This window comes from Sprattus sprattus (genome assembly GCF_963457725.1).
Source record: "Sprattus sprattus genome assembly, chromosome: 1".
NCBI lineage: Eukaryota > Metazoa > Chordata > Actinopteri > Clupeiformes > Clupeidae > Sprattus > Sprattus sprattus.
Window position 1 is genome coordinate 40,367,714 of NC_137920.1, and position 15,306 is coordinate 40,383,019.

At 41.5% G+C, this 15,306-nt stretch overlaps 1 protein-coding gene across 1 annotated transcript; it reads right to left on the reverse strand.

The window, feature by feature from the left end:
- Positions 1 to 11,566: 11,566 nt before the first annotated feature.
- On the reverse strand, positions 11,567 to 12,820 carry adra2a (adrenoceptor alpha 2A; the record flags this gene model as incomplete). The annotated part of the gene is made up of 1 exon (XM_080852159.1): positions 11,567 to 12,820. The coding sequence occupies one exon, from the start codon at positions 12,818 to 12,820 to the stop codon at positions 11,567 to 11,569; it is 1,254 nt and encodes a 417-aa protein (XP_080708285.1).
- Positions 12,821 to 15,306: the final 2,486 nt, after the last annotated feature.

Sequence of the window (15,306 nt, forward strand, 5' to 3'; positions counted from 1 at the left end):
CATGCATCCTGTTATAGCCATTTGGAAATGCATTGCTTTGCTTTCCGAAGGGTCCCTCTGAAACCCTATGACGATTTTATCACTCGAACCGCCTACCCAAACACTAATGACACAGTAATCGGTCTCGACCCACCTCTGTTCCCAGCAACCCACCACGAGGCTGTGGGGAAATCAATCTGATCCCGTTGGAATGCCTCATCGGTATCGGCTCATCATGTTTTTTCATTTTCAGCTGCATCCATTGATTCAAATCCCTTTTACTTTATGTAGACACTTTAATTTTCCACTGTGTTTATTCACAACCTTGTCCTTTACGTATGGCTGGGGAAGGGATGTTAAATGAACCAAATGAACCAACGTGATGAAACAGCTTTGTCTCAGCCGGATGAGAAGCAATCACACAGAAAGGAAATATCGATATTAGACTTAGATTACAGTGAAGAAAAACACAAGGGGAATAAAGCTCCCCTGATATTGTTTTTCTTGTTTGTCAGAAATTAGTCTTTGAGGAACTGAGGTGCTGAACAATTTTGTACGAGCCTTGGGACACAGTAAAATGTATTGTTGTTGTTTTTTAATCAAAAGTAAATACAATTCCTGCTGTTAATGTGAAATAAAATGGTACGACTGCGAAGACATCAAAATGATTGTATTCATGTTTTGATGTCTGAAGACCCTTTGACAATCTTTGATGTTTTGTCTAGTGTACAAACACGTAATGTCTAACCTTGATTGTTGTTTGACACAACAGGACATTATATCTGTCAGCATGTTCTTTTAACTATTATTCCTATTGACAAGCATGCCAACATTTTTCAAGGCAGTATCCCTTTATTTCAGCGTGTTTGTTGACAAGCAGTGAGAGAAAAGGAGAGCCTTTGTTTGAGTGAGTAAGCATTTGTGAATAGCTGTCCTTGCATCAAATTGTTTTGCTTTTCTCATCTCAAATGGCACGTTTTCCAGAAGAATCGAAGCAAAATTGTAGAATTGTTTTGTTTCTTCCTCCCTTCCACTTTCTCTCATTTGGACTCCGGAGTGTAATTTTGGCTGAGCGCTTCACAGCCCCCTCAGGCCACAAAAGGAGACCTCAATTTCCAATCTTGTTATCTGTCTCCGCTCACAGTTACGGCAGCAGACTGCTTTTCATATTTCATGTTCCAGAAGCCTGTAGCCCACTTAGAGAAATGCAAACTAGGGGGTTTAGGTCAACAGATGCAGGAGGAAAGAGTCCAAAATAAAAGCTGGCAGCAAGCCATGCTGTCCCTGCGGATGCTGTGTGAACTGACTACTGTGGACGCCTGGACAAGCTCCATATCGCATTTGCTTAAAAAAACATCTTAGACCTCAATGTCCTCTTCACAAAGCCACAGGCTATCAATCACAAAACAGTCTCAGAGAGTTTGGACAGCATTTTTACAGTTTCTGAGCATAAAGCCCAAACAAATGTTAATAGTTCCTACCAAGTCAACCGGAAAACTAAGTTTAAGTTTCAATTTGAATGGCTGTGTGAAATGATAACTCAACAGATGAAAAAACTGTTCGTTTAAATATCATTTCACAGTCTGGTTCAGAGTTTTAAAGGCACCCAGTGCAACTTTCGAGGCAAAAATAAACATTCAATTTCTTTTTTACACATAGTAAGTTTCAATAACTCCATACCATTACATATCGACATTCAAGGAGCAAAGATGAGACGTCGTTGTGTGGTGAGAACCGATAGAAAATCGTAAACAACAACAATCTTTATTTTCTCTCATTGAGATGTTCTCTTCTTTTGGGTGATGTTTCTCTCATTGAGATGTTCTCTTCTTTTGGGTGATGTTTCTCTCATTGAGATGTTCTCTTCTTTTGGGTGATATTTCTCTCATTGAGATGTTCTCTTCTTTTGGGTGGTTTCTCTCATTTAGATGTTCTCCTCTTTTGGGTGGTGTTTCACTCATTTGAAGTACCCCTCTAACAGCTAAGTAGACCTGTCCCTCCTACCAGGGCAGAATAACAGAAAGATACAACTAGATGTCTGCTTTATGTCAAGTGTTTTTATTATTGTACTAGTTTTAATAGTACTTGTTTGGGGGAGGGGGATGGTACGCAGCAGGTGTGTACTGCTTATTAGATATGTGAGAGAGCCTTGAGGGGTAACCATGGTTTCTTAGGCCCTCTCCGCTTTTTTCTTTTTGTCTCCTTTAGAATTGTCTTCTCAGCATAAAGCAAAACCCAAGGCTCAAGCAGATGCAGATAAGCAATATGTTATTGTTTAGTGCTTGAGTATCAGGAACACTAAACACATTCAGACACACACACACACACACACACACACAAACAGACACACACATGCATGCACACACACTTTCACACACATGGATGCGCTTGCAGACGTCCCTCCAGATTTCACTGTGAAGCCCCTTTTAAGCTTGACCTTTGCCATTCTGCATTCATTTTGTACAGTTTTTCATTGATTTCTTTGCTTGTTTTTCCAAAAAACTATATTTACAATGGCACAAAATATTGCAGGAAATAAATTAAACATGATATAAACTTCAGAAAAATGTACCATTCAGATTACATGTACAGTACATTATTGTATGTCTATGTCTACATAATGATGACCGCCACTGCACCGCAGTCATTTATAGTGTGTGTGAAAGTTTTAGTTTTCTTCCCTTTTTTGTCCCACCGGTTTTTGGATGACGATATCATATACTAGGACTTCACCAATCCAAATGAAACTTGGCATGATTGTAGCCCCACATGGCTGATACAGAATATAAGCTTTGTGTCCCCCTGTGTGCTCGTTCCTCCTTGCTAACACCACCTGAATTTGGGAATTAGGCTCAAATCACTTTTTGGGCAACAGCCTGACAACCGTTTCATCAAAAATGAATTTATTGTGTAGCACCAACTCGTGGCTAATGTTCAATGCAAAACCCTACCACTCCAGTAGCCTATGTATATCTAAGGTTCAAAGTTCATAACATTTATAGCACTGAAACGCTACCCCATCTTTTAGGATGGACAGCCACATTTTGTGAATTTCCTTCATAGGGGACAAATTTCAATTATTTGAGAAATGCCTAAGCTGTGAATATTTAGAAATTTGGTGTGCTTATACTTGGCTACATTCTTTGGATACCTACCAGGGGTTACATTTTGTCCATAGGGAGTGCTGCAACTGCAACACGTTTCAATATCTGAGGAAGCTTAAGTTCCATTTGATTAGCTCAACAAAATGGTTGCCTTTTGCCAGGTTCAAACAAATCATCCATACCATGTCACTGCAATAAGTTACACTATGTGTTCCTCTATTCCACTGACGTAGTTTGGTCTATCTTCAATGTTCATTTTGACGTTAAATTCTTACAGAACATTTGTTGCTTGTGGCTATCTTTAATTTATGATAATGTATACCACTATCCTATGTGTGTTATTTATGATAATATATACCACTGTCCTATGTGTGTTATTTATGATAATATATACCACTGTCCTATGTGTGTTATTTAAGATTATCTATCACTGTCCTATGTGTGTTATCTATGATAATATATACCACTGTCCTATGTGTGTATTTATGATAATATATACCACTGTCCTATGTGTGTTATTTATGATTATATATACCACTGTCCTATGTGTGTTATTTATGATAATATATACCACTGTCCTATGTGTGCACAGGTGGTCATATAGTATGACAACTTTGCACTCTTTTAGTGAACAGCCGACACAATCACACAATATAAAATAGCCTTAAATTAATGGAAAGAAACCTTTACTATTTAGTGCTACTTTAGTAAATAACTTTGGTTTATTGATTCAAAGACTGATAGGACCTGAAATATACAGGATGTGTAAAAACAAATCTATAACGTGTCGAAAAATCTGTGCATAATGTGTGCATAGATCTGTGAATGTGCAGACAATTCTGTAAATGCATACATAGATCTGTGAATGTGCAGACAAATCTGTAAATGCATACATACATGTAGATCTGTGAAAGTGTAGACAAATCTGTAAATGCATACATAGATATTAATGTCTGAAAGGTCTAAGTATTTTGCCCCAAGAGCCGGACATTCAGACAAGTCATCAATTACAAGGCCTCTTAATTGGCGGTCCTTTTACACATGATTTTTGCCACACTTCTGCCATGGCAGATCTGCACATTCGTATGGAGATTTGCCTGTAAAGGCAAGGTTCTGTTTACTCTCAGGCATTTTTTGTCACTTTTCACATGTGTTTTGTTTGTAATGTGTAATATTTGTCACTGTTTCCGGAATATTTCATTTTGTGATCAATACATTTCCATAAATGAATCAAAGATGTACATGTCAGTCTTTACATTAAGTGTATATATAAATATTAGGGCCGGGACTTTAACGCGTTAATTAAGATTAATTAATTTCACAAAAATGAACGCGTTAAAAAAATGGACGCATTTTAATCGTATCTATTTTTGCACCGCGGAACGTTTCTCACTGGAGGAGTTTCAGACGGACCGATTATACTGGCGCACCAACTAACGCGCATAAATTCGGTTCAAACAAGTTGAACCTTAGACATACATACAGCCGCGGAAAAAATTAAGAGACCACTTCAAAATTATCAGTTTCTCTGGTTTTACTATTTATTGGTATGTGTTAAAGTAAAATGTACATTTTTGTTTTATTCTATAACCTACTGGCTACATTCCTACCAAATTTCAAATAAAAATATTGTCATTTAGATCATTTATTTGCAGAAAAATGACAATTGGTCAAAATAGCAAAAAATATGCAGTGTCTTCAGATCTCGAATAATGCAAAGAAAACAAGCTCATATTCATTTTTAAACTACACAATACTAATGCTTTAACTTAGGAAGAGTTCAGAAATCAATATTTGGTGGAATAACCTTGATTTAAAATCACAACTTTCATGTGTCTTGGCATGCTCTCCACCAGTCTTTCACATTGCCGTTGGGTGACTTTATGCTACTCCTGGCGCAAGAATTCAAGCAGCTCGGCTTCTTTTCATGGCTTGTGACCATCCATCTTCCTCTTGATCACATTTCAGAGGTTTTTTTATTGGATTCAGGTCTCGAAATTGGGCTGGCCATGACAGGGTCCTGATCTGGTGGTACTCCATCCACACCTTAACTGGCCTGGCTGTGTGGCATGGAGCATTGCCCTGCTGGAAAAAACACTTCTCAGAGTTGGGGAACATTGTCAGAGCAAAAGGAAGCAAGTTTTTCTTCCGGGACAACGTTGTACTTTGCCTGGATGAGGTTTGTAAAAGACCATAAGGATTGAAAAAAGCGGACTGGAGGTTCTTCTAAGTTCGTCATCTCTGATGAGTCCAATTTCACAGTAGGTGCAAGACTCTGTGGCTTGTAGGCCTCTCCAGGTCTCCGTCTAACCATCAGACGACCATGTGTTGGGCAAAGCTGAAAATTGGACTCATCATAGAAGACGAACTAGGAGACCCTCCAGTCCGCTTTGGTTCAATCCTTATGGTCTTTTACAAACCTCATCCAGGCAAAGTACAACGTTGTCCCGGAAGAAAAACTTGCTTCCTTTTGCTCTGACAATGTTCCCCAACTCTGAGAAGTGTTTTTTCCAGCAGGGCAATGCTCCATGCCACACAGCCAGGCCAGTAAAGGTGTGGATGGAGTACCACCAGATCAGGACCCTGTCATGGCCAGCCCAATTTCGAGACCTGAATCCCATAAAAAACCTCTGAAATGTGATCAAGAGGAAGATGGATGGTCACAAGCCATGAAAAGAAGCCGAGCTGCTTGAATTCTTGCGCCAGGAGTAGCATAAAGTCACCCAACGGCAATGTGAAAGACTGGTGGAGAGCATGCCAAGACACATGAAAGTTGTGATTTTAAATCAAGGTTATTCCACCAAATATTGATTTCTGAACTCTTCCTAAGTTAAAGCATTAGTATTGTGTAGTTTAAAAATGAATATGAGCTTGTTTTCTTTGCATTATTCGAGATCTGAAGACACTGCATCTTTTTTGCTATTTTGACCAATTGTCATTTTTCTGCAAATAAATGATCTAAATGACAATATTTTTATTTGAAATTTGGTAGGAATGTTGCCAGTAGGTTGTAGAATAAAACTAAAATGTACATTTTACTTTAACACATACCAATAAATAGTAAAACCAGAGAAACTGATCATTTTTAAGTGGTCTCTTAATTTTTTCCGCGGCTGTATATATGTCTATGAGTTGAACAACAAACCACAGTGGCACAGTGAACATGAACAAAGAAGCTGATGAGACCGCGTTTGTTGGCCCAGTGAATGGGACATTTTGTTACAAAAAATGAACGGATGGAGGCGTCGATAAGAACATGGTTCAGTGCAAGCTATGCAACAAGGAATTCGCATATCACCGCAGCACATGGAGTATCACCTCAATGCAAAACATATAGCAGCTAGCGTGGACGTTAAGCCTGACTCCAGGTACAACCAGAGATGTTTTTTAACAGTCAGGGTTTCCAATGTTCTGAATGTACTTGAAAGTATTGTGTTTTACTTAAAAAACTCAAAGTATTATAGTTTACAGAAGGTCTACCTATCTATAGGCTACCTGGATTTCTGAAATGTACTACATTTCTAAATATGGTATTACTACACTTAATGGCAAAAATTGCACTGGTCTGTTGGACTTGAACAAAAATAAACAATATTTGTGTTGCTTAAGCTTATGTATTCAGTCATTATTCAATGGTATACTAAAAATCCATGTGAAAAAAATTGCTTCTCACTGTTCTCAGGTGAAATATTTATTTGCGATTAAAATCCGATTAATTTCGATTAATTCATTACAAAGCCTCTGATTAATCCGATTCATTTTTTTAATCGAGTCCCGGCCCTAATAAATATGTATAGTGTGTATGTCTTTTATACAATTTTTTTAATACTGTTTTTATTTCCTAGTTTCACTGAATTCTTGCTCATCTCACTTTATGCGGTGGTCATATTATGCACCACTATGCGGTTCATTTAGTTTTTAATTTGGTTAGTCAATTAGGAACATAATTTGACAAGATGACATTATTATTCCGCAATGCACATCTTTGGTAAAAAAATTATGCGTCTAGAGACATGGGGTTGTGGGGAATAATTTTTTTAGTAACAGACAAACTGCTGCTCCTCTCACCAGTCATTTTAGCCCAAATATCACCGTGATTAATGTCCAACTGCTCTGAGCATGCTGCAAGCCCTTCTGACAGATTTCTAGACCAAGAGGATTTATGTTTTTCCATCCCAGTCTCCCTCAGAAGGACTCTCAACATGCGCCTTAATCAAATATTTGCTGTTGTATTCCCTGTGGTATTGTTCCTAATCTCTTTGGGGAGCACTAAAAGTCCAGTATCAAGCTGTTGTTGGAGGCTTTTAACGCACTTCAAAAAGATATCCACAAATAGAGGAACTGATATGTGTACATTAAATATGGAATGCCACACATAAGGTCAACTTTCTTTAACACCCCGTGGGAGAATAGTACATTATGCTCTGAGTGGCCTCCATTGTTAACGTGTTATATATGTACACAGCAGCGACACACGTTTAATGTGTCGTATGTACACAGCAGCAGATCTCCTTTGAACCAGAGAAGTTCTGCAGGTGCTGCCGTCTAGCCTCTTCCGGGCGTGTGAGAGGCTTACATCATTAAATCCTGGACTAAATATGGGCCTTCCTGTGCATGTTCCATGCCTGGACTCATTCATGACTTCTAAAATCACCCACAATTTGGGTTTGCTATCAAACGTTTGATGATGACCTAAGTTTTGTAGAAAAAGCAGAACAAACACAGAATTCTGAGTCAGTTTAGCACAGGAGGCTAAGACTAATTGAAATACATAAAAATGTGAATACATAAAACAAGCAGAGCGGAGAAGAACAGGTGTTTGAAATGAATTGAAACTTCAACAACAGAGAACAAATTTGTTGAAGCCTCATAATTAAGAGAAAAGTAAAGTAAACAGCGCTTCATTTGAACTAATGGGATGGTAAAAGCCCTCCGGAACACCTTTATTTTCATATTTACACACATGCACAAACACACACATAGGAGCCAGGTGTTTGCTGGCACAAAGATACACACACACACACACACACACACACACACACACACACAGATACAACAAAGTCACCCAGGCAAAGCCCTCTTACACACTGCTGTTACAGAGTAGCTCAACCGCCACATAGCCAGCACTGCTTTAATTTATGTAAAGGTATTTTGTTTGTTTTGGCAATTCTGCTCCAATCTACGAATAGATGTGCTCTGCCGGTGCATGTCTGATCTGGTGCCGTGGCTGCCTAACGCTGAATGAATCCCCCCAGAGAGGAGACTGAGGCTACCGGTCAATAATAACACCCACCCACCTCCAACCATTTACTTTAGGTCCCTCACTCCCACGAGATGTCCGTCAACACCCACCCACTGACCCATCATTGGACACGTTGACTTCCCACTCTCATCTGTTTTCATTCTAAACCTGTGCTGTCCCCACGTCTCAAACTACAATGGACTGTTGCGTGGCACTGAGCACCGCTCTCACTATTCCAATTTTATATAATAACTGTAATCTATCAGTGATTTTGGAACGCTTCAGTATAAGCTTGTTCCAAAGCTCCTAATTTGTTTTGTGCCACCTGAAAATAATTACAGCTGAACTTATATTATCATCATTCATCATAATTATGGAACCCACTTGTGCATATAAATGAGAAGTTTGTGCATGGGAGAGATATATCTGGAGGCCCTCTGGCACAGGAGCTATTTTCCCATGTGTGAGGGGATGAGAGGAGGTGCACTGAGTGTGTGAGGGGAGGAGAGGAGTGTGTGAGGGGATGAGAGGAGCACTGAGTGTGTGAGGGGAGGAGAGGAGGTGCACTGAGTGTGTGAGGGGAGGAGAGGAGGTGAGAGGAGTGTGTGAGGGGAGGAGAGGAGGTGCACTGAGTGTGTGAGGGGAGGAGAGGAGGTGAGAGGAGTGTGTGAGGGGAAGAGAGGAGGTGAGAGGAGTGTGTGAGGGGAGGAGAGGAGCACTGAGTGTGTGAGGGGAGGAGAGGAGGTGAGAGGAGTGTGTGAGGGGAGGAGAGGAGCACTGAGTGTGTGAGGGGAGGAGAGGAGGTGCACTGAGTGTGTGAGGGGAGGAGAGGAGGTGAGAGGAGTGTGTGAGGGGAGGAGAGGAGGTGCACTGAGTGTGTGAGGGGAGGAGAGGAGGTGAGAGGAGTGTGTGAGGGGAGGAGAGGAGGTGCACTGAGTGTGTGAGGGGAGGAGTAGAGTGTGTTAGGGAGGAGAGGAGGTGCACTGAGTGTGTGAGGGGATGAGAGGAGGAACACTGAGTGTGTGAGGGGAGGAGAGGAGGTGCACTGAGTGTGTGAGGGGAGGAGAGGAGGTGCACTGAGTGTGTGAGGGGAGGAGAGGAGGTGCACTGAGTGTGTTAGGGGAGGAGAGGAGGTGAGAGGAGTGTGTGAGGGGAGGAGAGGAGGTGCACTGAGTGTGTGAGGGGATGAGAGGAGCACTGAGTGTGTGAGGGGAGGAGAGGAGGTGCACTGAGTGTGTGAGGGGATGAGAGGAGGAACACTGAGTGTGTTAGGGGAGGAGAGAAGTGTGTGAGGGGAAGAGATGAGGTGCACTGAGTGTGTGAGGGGATGAGAGGAGGAGCACTGAGTGTGTGAGGGGATGAGAGGGGGTGAGAGGAGTGTGTGAGCGGAGGAGAGGAGGAGCACTGAGTGTGTGAGGGGAGGAGTAGAGTGTGTTAGGGAGGAGAGGAGGTGCACTGAGTGTGTTAGGGGAGGAGAGGAGGTGCACACAGGTTTATTTTCACCACAGAAACTATGACAGCTGTGACCATAAAGTGTAAAACTGACTTACAAAACACATGATCTGCGAGTAGAAATATTAACTGTCAATCTTAAAAGTCTTATGATCACACAGACTCCTAGGTAATCTTGCTTTTTGTTCCTAGGTAAATCATCTTTTATTGGCTTTTTGTTAGAGCATGGATTATTCAGAAGAATGTTTGTCCCACTTACACCAAAAGTAATATTTCTCAGTCATTGCCGTGATTAAACGTTTTTTGCTGAGAACATTTCATGGCCTTTTGATAAGGAAAAAGTGAGCCACTGTCATCTGTCACGACACTTTAATTAAGTGCAATAGTTTTGCTAGTTTGGTTTATTTAAAGACATTCTCCCTGTGCCCTGGCTGACCTTATCCGCCCTTTTCCAATTCTGTTTATGGTGGTGCCATAAAGCGAGAGCAACTGATGCAATACAATTTGAGTTCAACACTCCATTTCATCATCTTCTATTGAGTTGTCCAATATGGAGAATGCAGCCTGATATATGAACACTTAAGCCACTGATGTACGGACACTTAAGGCCATTGATTTGTTCCTGGAGGATAGATAATCTCTAGGGGGGTTCTGTGACCTTATGACTGCTCTGCTGCTTCGCTCCCTCACAAGGCTGGCTGGCTTGTTGTGTGTTCAGATTCCAGCTGACCGTATCAGGGCGGCTACATGCACAGGCTGGAGCAGTGTGTTTGCAATGAACACTCGACCGAGTGTCAGCCCGTTTGATCCCTCGGATGAACTCTCAGGTGCTAAAGTCTTTACAATTATTAGTATTTGTTGTTGTTGTTGTTGTTGTAATTGCTCTGTTTTTTGGTTAATAATTGAAATCATAATCAAATTATTTCTGTATCATTTCACCAAAGAAAAAACGATTCTAATGATCTCCAAAGGCAGGTGTGTGTGCATGGAATGGTGCCGGAGACCAGTCAATCAAGTTCCCCGTCCTGCAAGATCAACATCCCCTGCTTAATGGTGCATGCCACAGTACTGAACGTCTTAAACGAGGCGTGTCGTGGATTGAGAACACAAACAGTGGAAGGCATGCAGATAAATCTATCCTGGCTGATGATCCACTTCATCAGGGCAGAGCTGGAGTCCTCTGCTGCCTGTCATTCTTGAATTAAAGGAGCAGCACTATGGCCCTGCGTGCCTGAAAACATCTTATAAATATCAGTTTGTTTACAGGTTAAAAGCATGCAAAACTAAATGTAATGCCAATGTCAAATGTTTTATTTTCGATTTTTCTTTCATTTTTTATATTCTTTTCAGAAATGGTCTGTGATGCTACTGCACCTAATATGTTAAGAGGAGAACAAAATGTTCCAAAGATTTTTTAGTTTTGTTATTGTTTGTTTGTTCAAAATTCATAAAATGATACCATTTCAACAAAACAATGCTTATACCATTATTCAAGACAATAAAGAGAAATACATTTTAATACAATGAAAATAGCTTGATTCTTACAATAGCACATGAAATGCCTCTGTGTGACTGAAGCATTTACACAACGATAGAAAAATGTTTCAGGATTCATATCACAGGCCAACATTTCAAATAACACACAACATATCAATGCTAACAGAAAACACAGTCTTTCCCAGAGTGCCTTTCAACACATTAAGGTAAAATTTCACAGGGGACCTAAAGCCATTTATCTATGCACAATGAAATGTTCAGCCCGTTAAAAACATAAAAATGGCAGCACTTGTCACACCACTCTCCTCCTGTCACCCCTGCACAGAATCTTCTTGAAAGACCTTCTGAAATCATTGTTGAATATGGTATAGATGATCGGGTTCAGGGCGCTGTTGCAGTAGCCGAACCAGAAGAAGAATTTGAACAGTGTGTTGGGAACACAGCAGGACTCACACAGGGCCGTTAGCGTGTACGTGAAGAAGAAGGGAAACCAGCAGATGACAAACACCCCGATGACCACGGCCAACACAAAGGTGAAGCGCTTCTCACGGTTCTGACGGCCCTTCCAGCGGCTCCCCTTGATGCTCTGCCGAGCCTCCAGCTTGGGAATGTTGTCTCCTGGTTTGATCTGGCTTATCTTGGTCTTGCCTTTGGCTTTTTTCTTCTTCATAGAGCAGGGGTTGCTCACCTTGTGGTCTGAGGAGGACGACTCTTCCATGTCCACCCCATTGATCTGGCCCTTGTCCTCCCCCACCACCACCACCTCCTCCTGGGGCTTCTGCTGCCCATTCAGCTTCTCATGGTATGGCTTATGGCCTTCACCACCACCACCGCCGCCGCCTGGACACACAAGGCCATTCTCCTTCTTGTATGCCTCCTTCTTCTTGCGATCCCCTGGGGGGGCCCTGGTCCTCTTCTTAGCGATCTGGTAGATGCGGATGTAGACCAGGATCATGATGACGCACGGCAGGAAGAAGGAGCCGATGCTGGAGGAGATGATGTACCACCTCTCCTCGTTGATCTTGCACACGGGCCCTTCTTCATTGGCGTTCTCCTTCTCCATGGTGATGAGGGGGGGGAAGGAGATGACGGCGGCGATGACCCACACGATGAAGATGATGCATTTGATCCTGCGGGGCGTGCGCTTGAGGTTGTATTCAATGGCCTGGGTGATGGACCAGTAGCGGTCCAGGCTGATGGCACACAGGTGGGCTATGGACGCTGTGCAGAAGAGAACATCCAAGGCCAGGTAGATCTCACACCACACTTTGCCAAAGTACCAGTAGCCCATTAGTTCATTGGCCAGCGAGAATGGCATGACGAGGGTGGCCACCAAGATGTCAGCCGACGCCAAAGAGACCAGGAACAAGTTCTGGGGGGCTCTGAGGGCCCGGCTTGTAAACACTGCGATGACGACGAGCACATTTCCAAATACTGTCAGGAGGATTAACAGTCCCACGAGCACTGTCAGGGGCACGGAGACCTCGATGCTGTAAGAGGGGCCTCCAGCAAGACTTCCATTAGTCACATTGTCACACCCCATCATGGACTTCTGCTTCCAAAGGGAGAATCACGTGACCTTATTGGAAGCGATCCATTATATTTCACAGGTCGGCAAGGACTCCTGTGCTTGAAGAACAGGAACCATAAAACTTCCCTTCAATCATAAATCAACTGGATATGAGGCAGAATCAGTCATTTTCCCCTGAAAATTGTAAATGAAGACAGCAATGAGAAATAATCCCTCTGTATTTTATGTTATCAAGCTGAGACTCAATCAACAAACTGTTTTCCTAAATTTAACATCGACAGTGTGAAGCTATATACCGTTGACAAAGTCAGTAAATAACATTATAACATACATAATAATAATAAACAAGAGTTTTAAGAGATTTAGGAGTCTTAAAATGCTTACCGTTATCAATCCGGACTCAATCCGTTTGACTGGGATTTCCAAATTAAGGTTAACCGGATAATAACTTAATTCCCAAGAAAGTTGATATTGGACAACCTGGTGTGCCAAAACAATTCTCATTGCGCATCGTTTTGAAGGTGCACGGATGAGCCCGAGCTTCTTGCAACCTCCCTCCAGAGTTGCCCACAGTCTATCTGCGGCTGCCTCCTGTACTGAGCTAATAGCGCAATAATCATATTAGACTGCTGTGCCGCTGTCTGTGGAAACACTCCCCTTGTGCTGTGTTGGGTTGCTGCCACTCCCTCGCTTTATAACACCAGCCTCCAAGTTGGCGTTGCTAAGCACCCACTGATAAACCACGTGGAAATAAAAGCAAAGATCTTCTGAAACCCGGATCTTTTAGGCTACAGCAAGCCCATGTCCGTGTTTTGTAGCTTTTGGTGTTTTTAGTTATATTAAGATTAATAACCTTGTGTGACTTTGATACATTCAGTAAACACTTAATAGTAGAGACATTTCGTCATCGCGTTCCAGATGAACAGCTATTTTCACTTAATTCTCCAAAATATCAGAAAGGAAATCATCTTGATTATGCAGACTAATTTGAAAAACGTGACTTATTAGGCCTACTTGTCATTTTTGTAGGACCTACTGTGTTCAATCAGGCCTGCAGGTGTTTTTACTTCACAGAGCGCGTGGGTATAGTGACACCTGTCGACAGCCGTTGGTTTCACGGTGAGAGCGCGCTAAATAGGCTAGAGTCAAAAATAATGTAGAAAAAAAATAATACCTCCAAGTTAAGCACGCTGACAACATGTGAACGTTCCTCTTATTGCAGCAAAACAAGCATGCGTACGGACATGGCTAAGGTAGCCTACGTGCGCCACTGTAAGCTTGTAAGTGAACAGCCTATACGCAGGCATGGGCTGCTTATACGGCAAAAATCACCCACGCCACTCAACCACTTCTCATCCATTAGCGGTATTTGACCTGTCCAACAATTAGCCTTGAAAACACCAGCACTTTTTTTAAGCGTATATTTTGCTTTTAAAAAACGTCAATGCGGTTAACAGGAGAGAGAGCCCCGACACCAGCACTGTTTTCGGAAAGCATTGACACCAGCTGGCTGAACTAAAGAGGAATATTTGAATAATACTTAGTATTTGTAATACCCCATTCAGAGTAAATTTTCAGAACAGCACGGAACAACTTATTCGATTCTAATGGTGAGTGCATTAGTGTAGTGACAGGATACTGTGAATCAAGTTCTATCACAGACTCTTGCAGCAGTAATTTAATCGGCTTTTGTATGCTTAAATCATTTTAAAAAAATCTTGTAGGCCCGCTTATTGCCAATTGTGTTCATTTTTTAAGTTGAAATGAAAAGCATGTATATGCTCTGAAAGTGCAGATGAGCCTATCTATATTATCCCCAGCACTCCTAGACATATATCCCTGGGATGTCCAAAACCTCAGACTCTTCAGTCCACAGTTTTTATCCTATGTTATTACACCAGATAGGCTAGTGTGTGTACACTAACAACAGACAAGCAGTCAACCACTTGCAAAAGAGTCAATGAAATATTCTCATTAGGAACAATATTTACCTTTTAGTAATATCTGAGCTTTATAATAGCCTATAATTTAAATAGCCGCCCCTAAATTGGTCAGTTTTGATGATGCTTGAATCAATGACGCACGTCTGTCACATACATTCACATATGATACATCCATACAGCGCTTATTAAATCAAGACAAGGCAAACATCTCTTTATATTGATGTAACATGAACGGAACATTACAATTACTTGGATTTAAAAGTACAGGTATTACATATTCAGAAAGCCATGTCACACTATGTCCAATCAGCCTTCAAAATGTCCAAAATAAAACCCAGAAAGCAATGCACGCATGACAAGGGTCCAAATATAAAAAAAATTATAGTGATGGGATACGTTGTATTGGTGACACACCATTGAGGAATGACTCTTCAACGCTGTAAATAAAAACATTAAAGAATAGCCCACTCTTCTGTTTCAACGCTGTAAATAAAAACATGAAAGAATAGCCCACTCTTCTGTTTCAACGCTGTAAATAAAAACATTAAAGACTAGCCC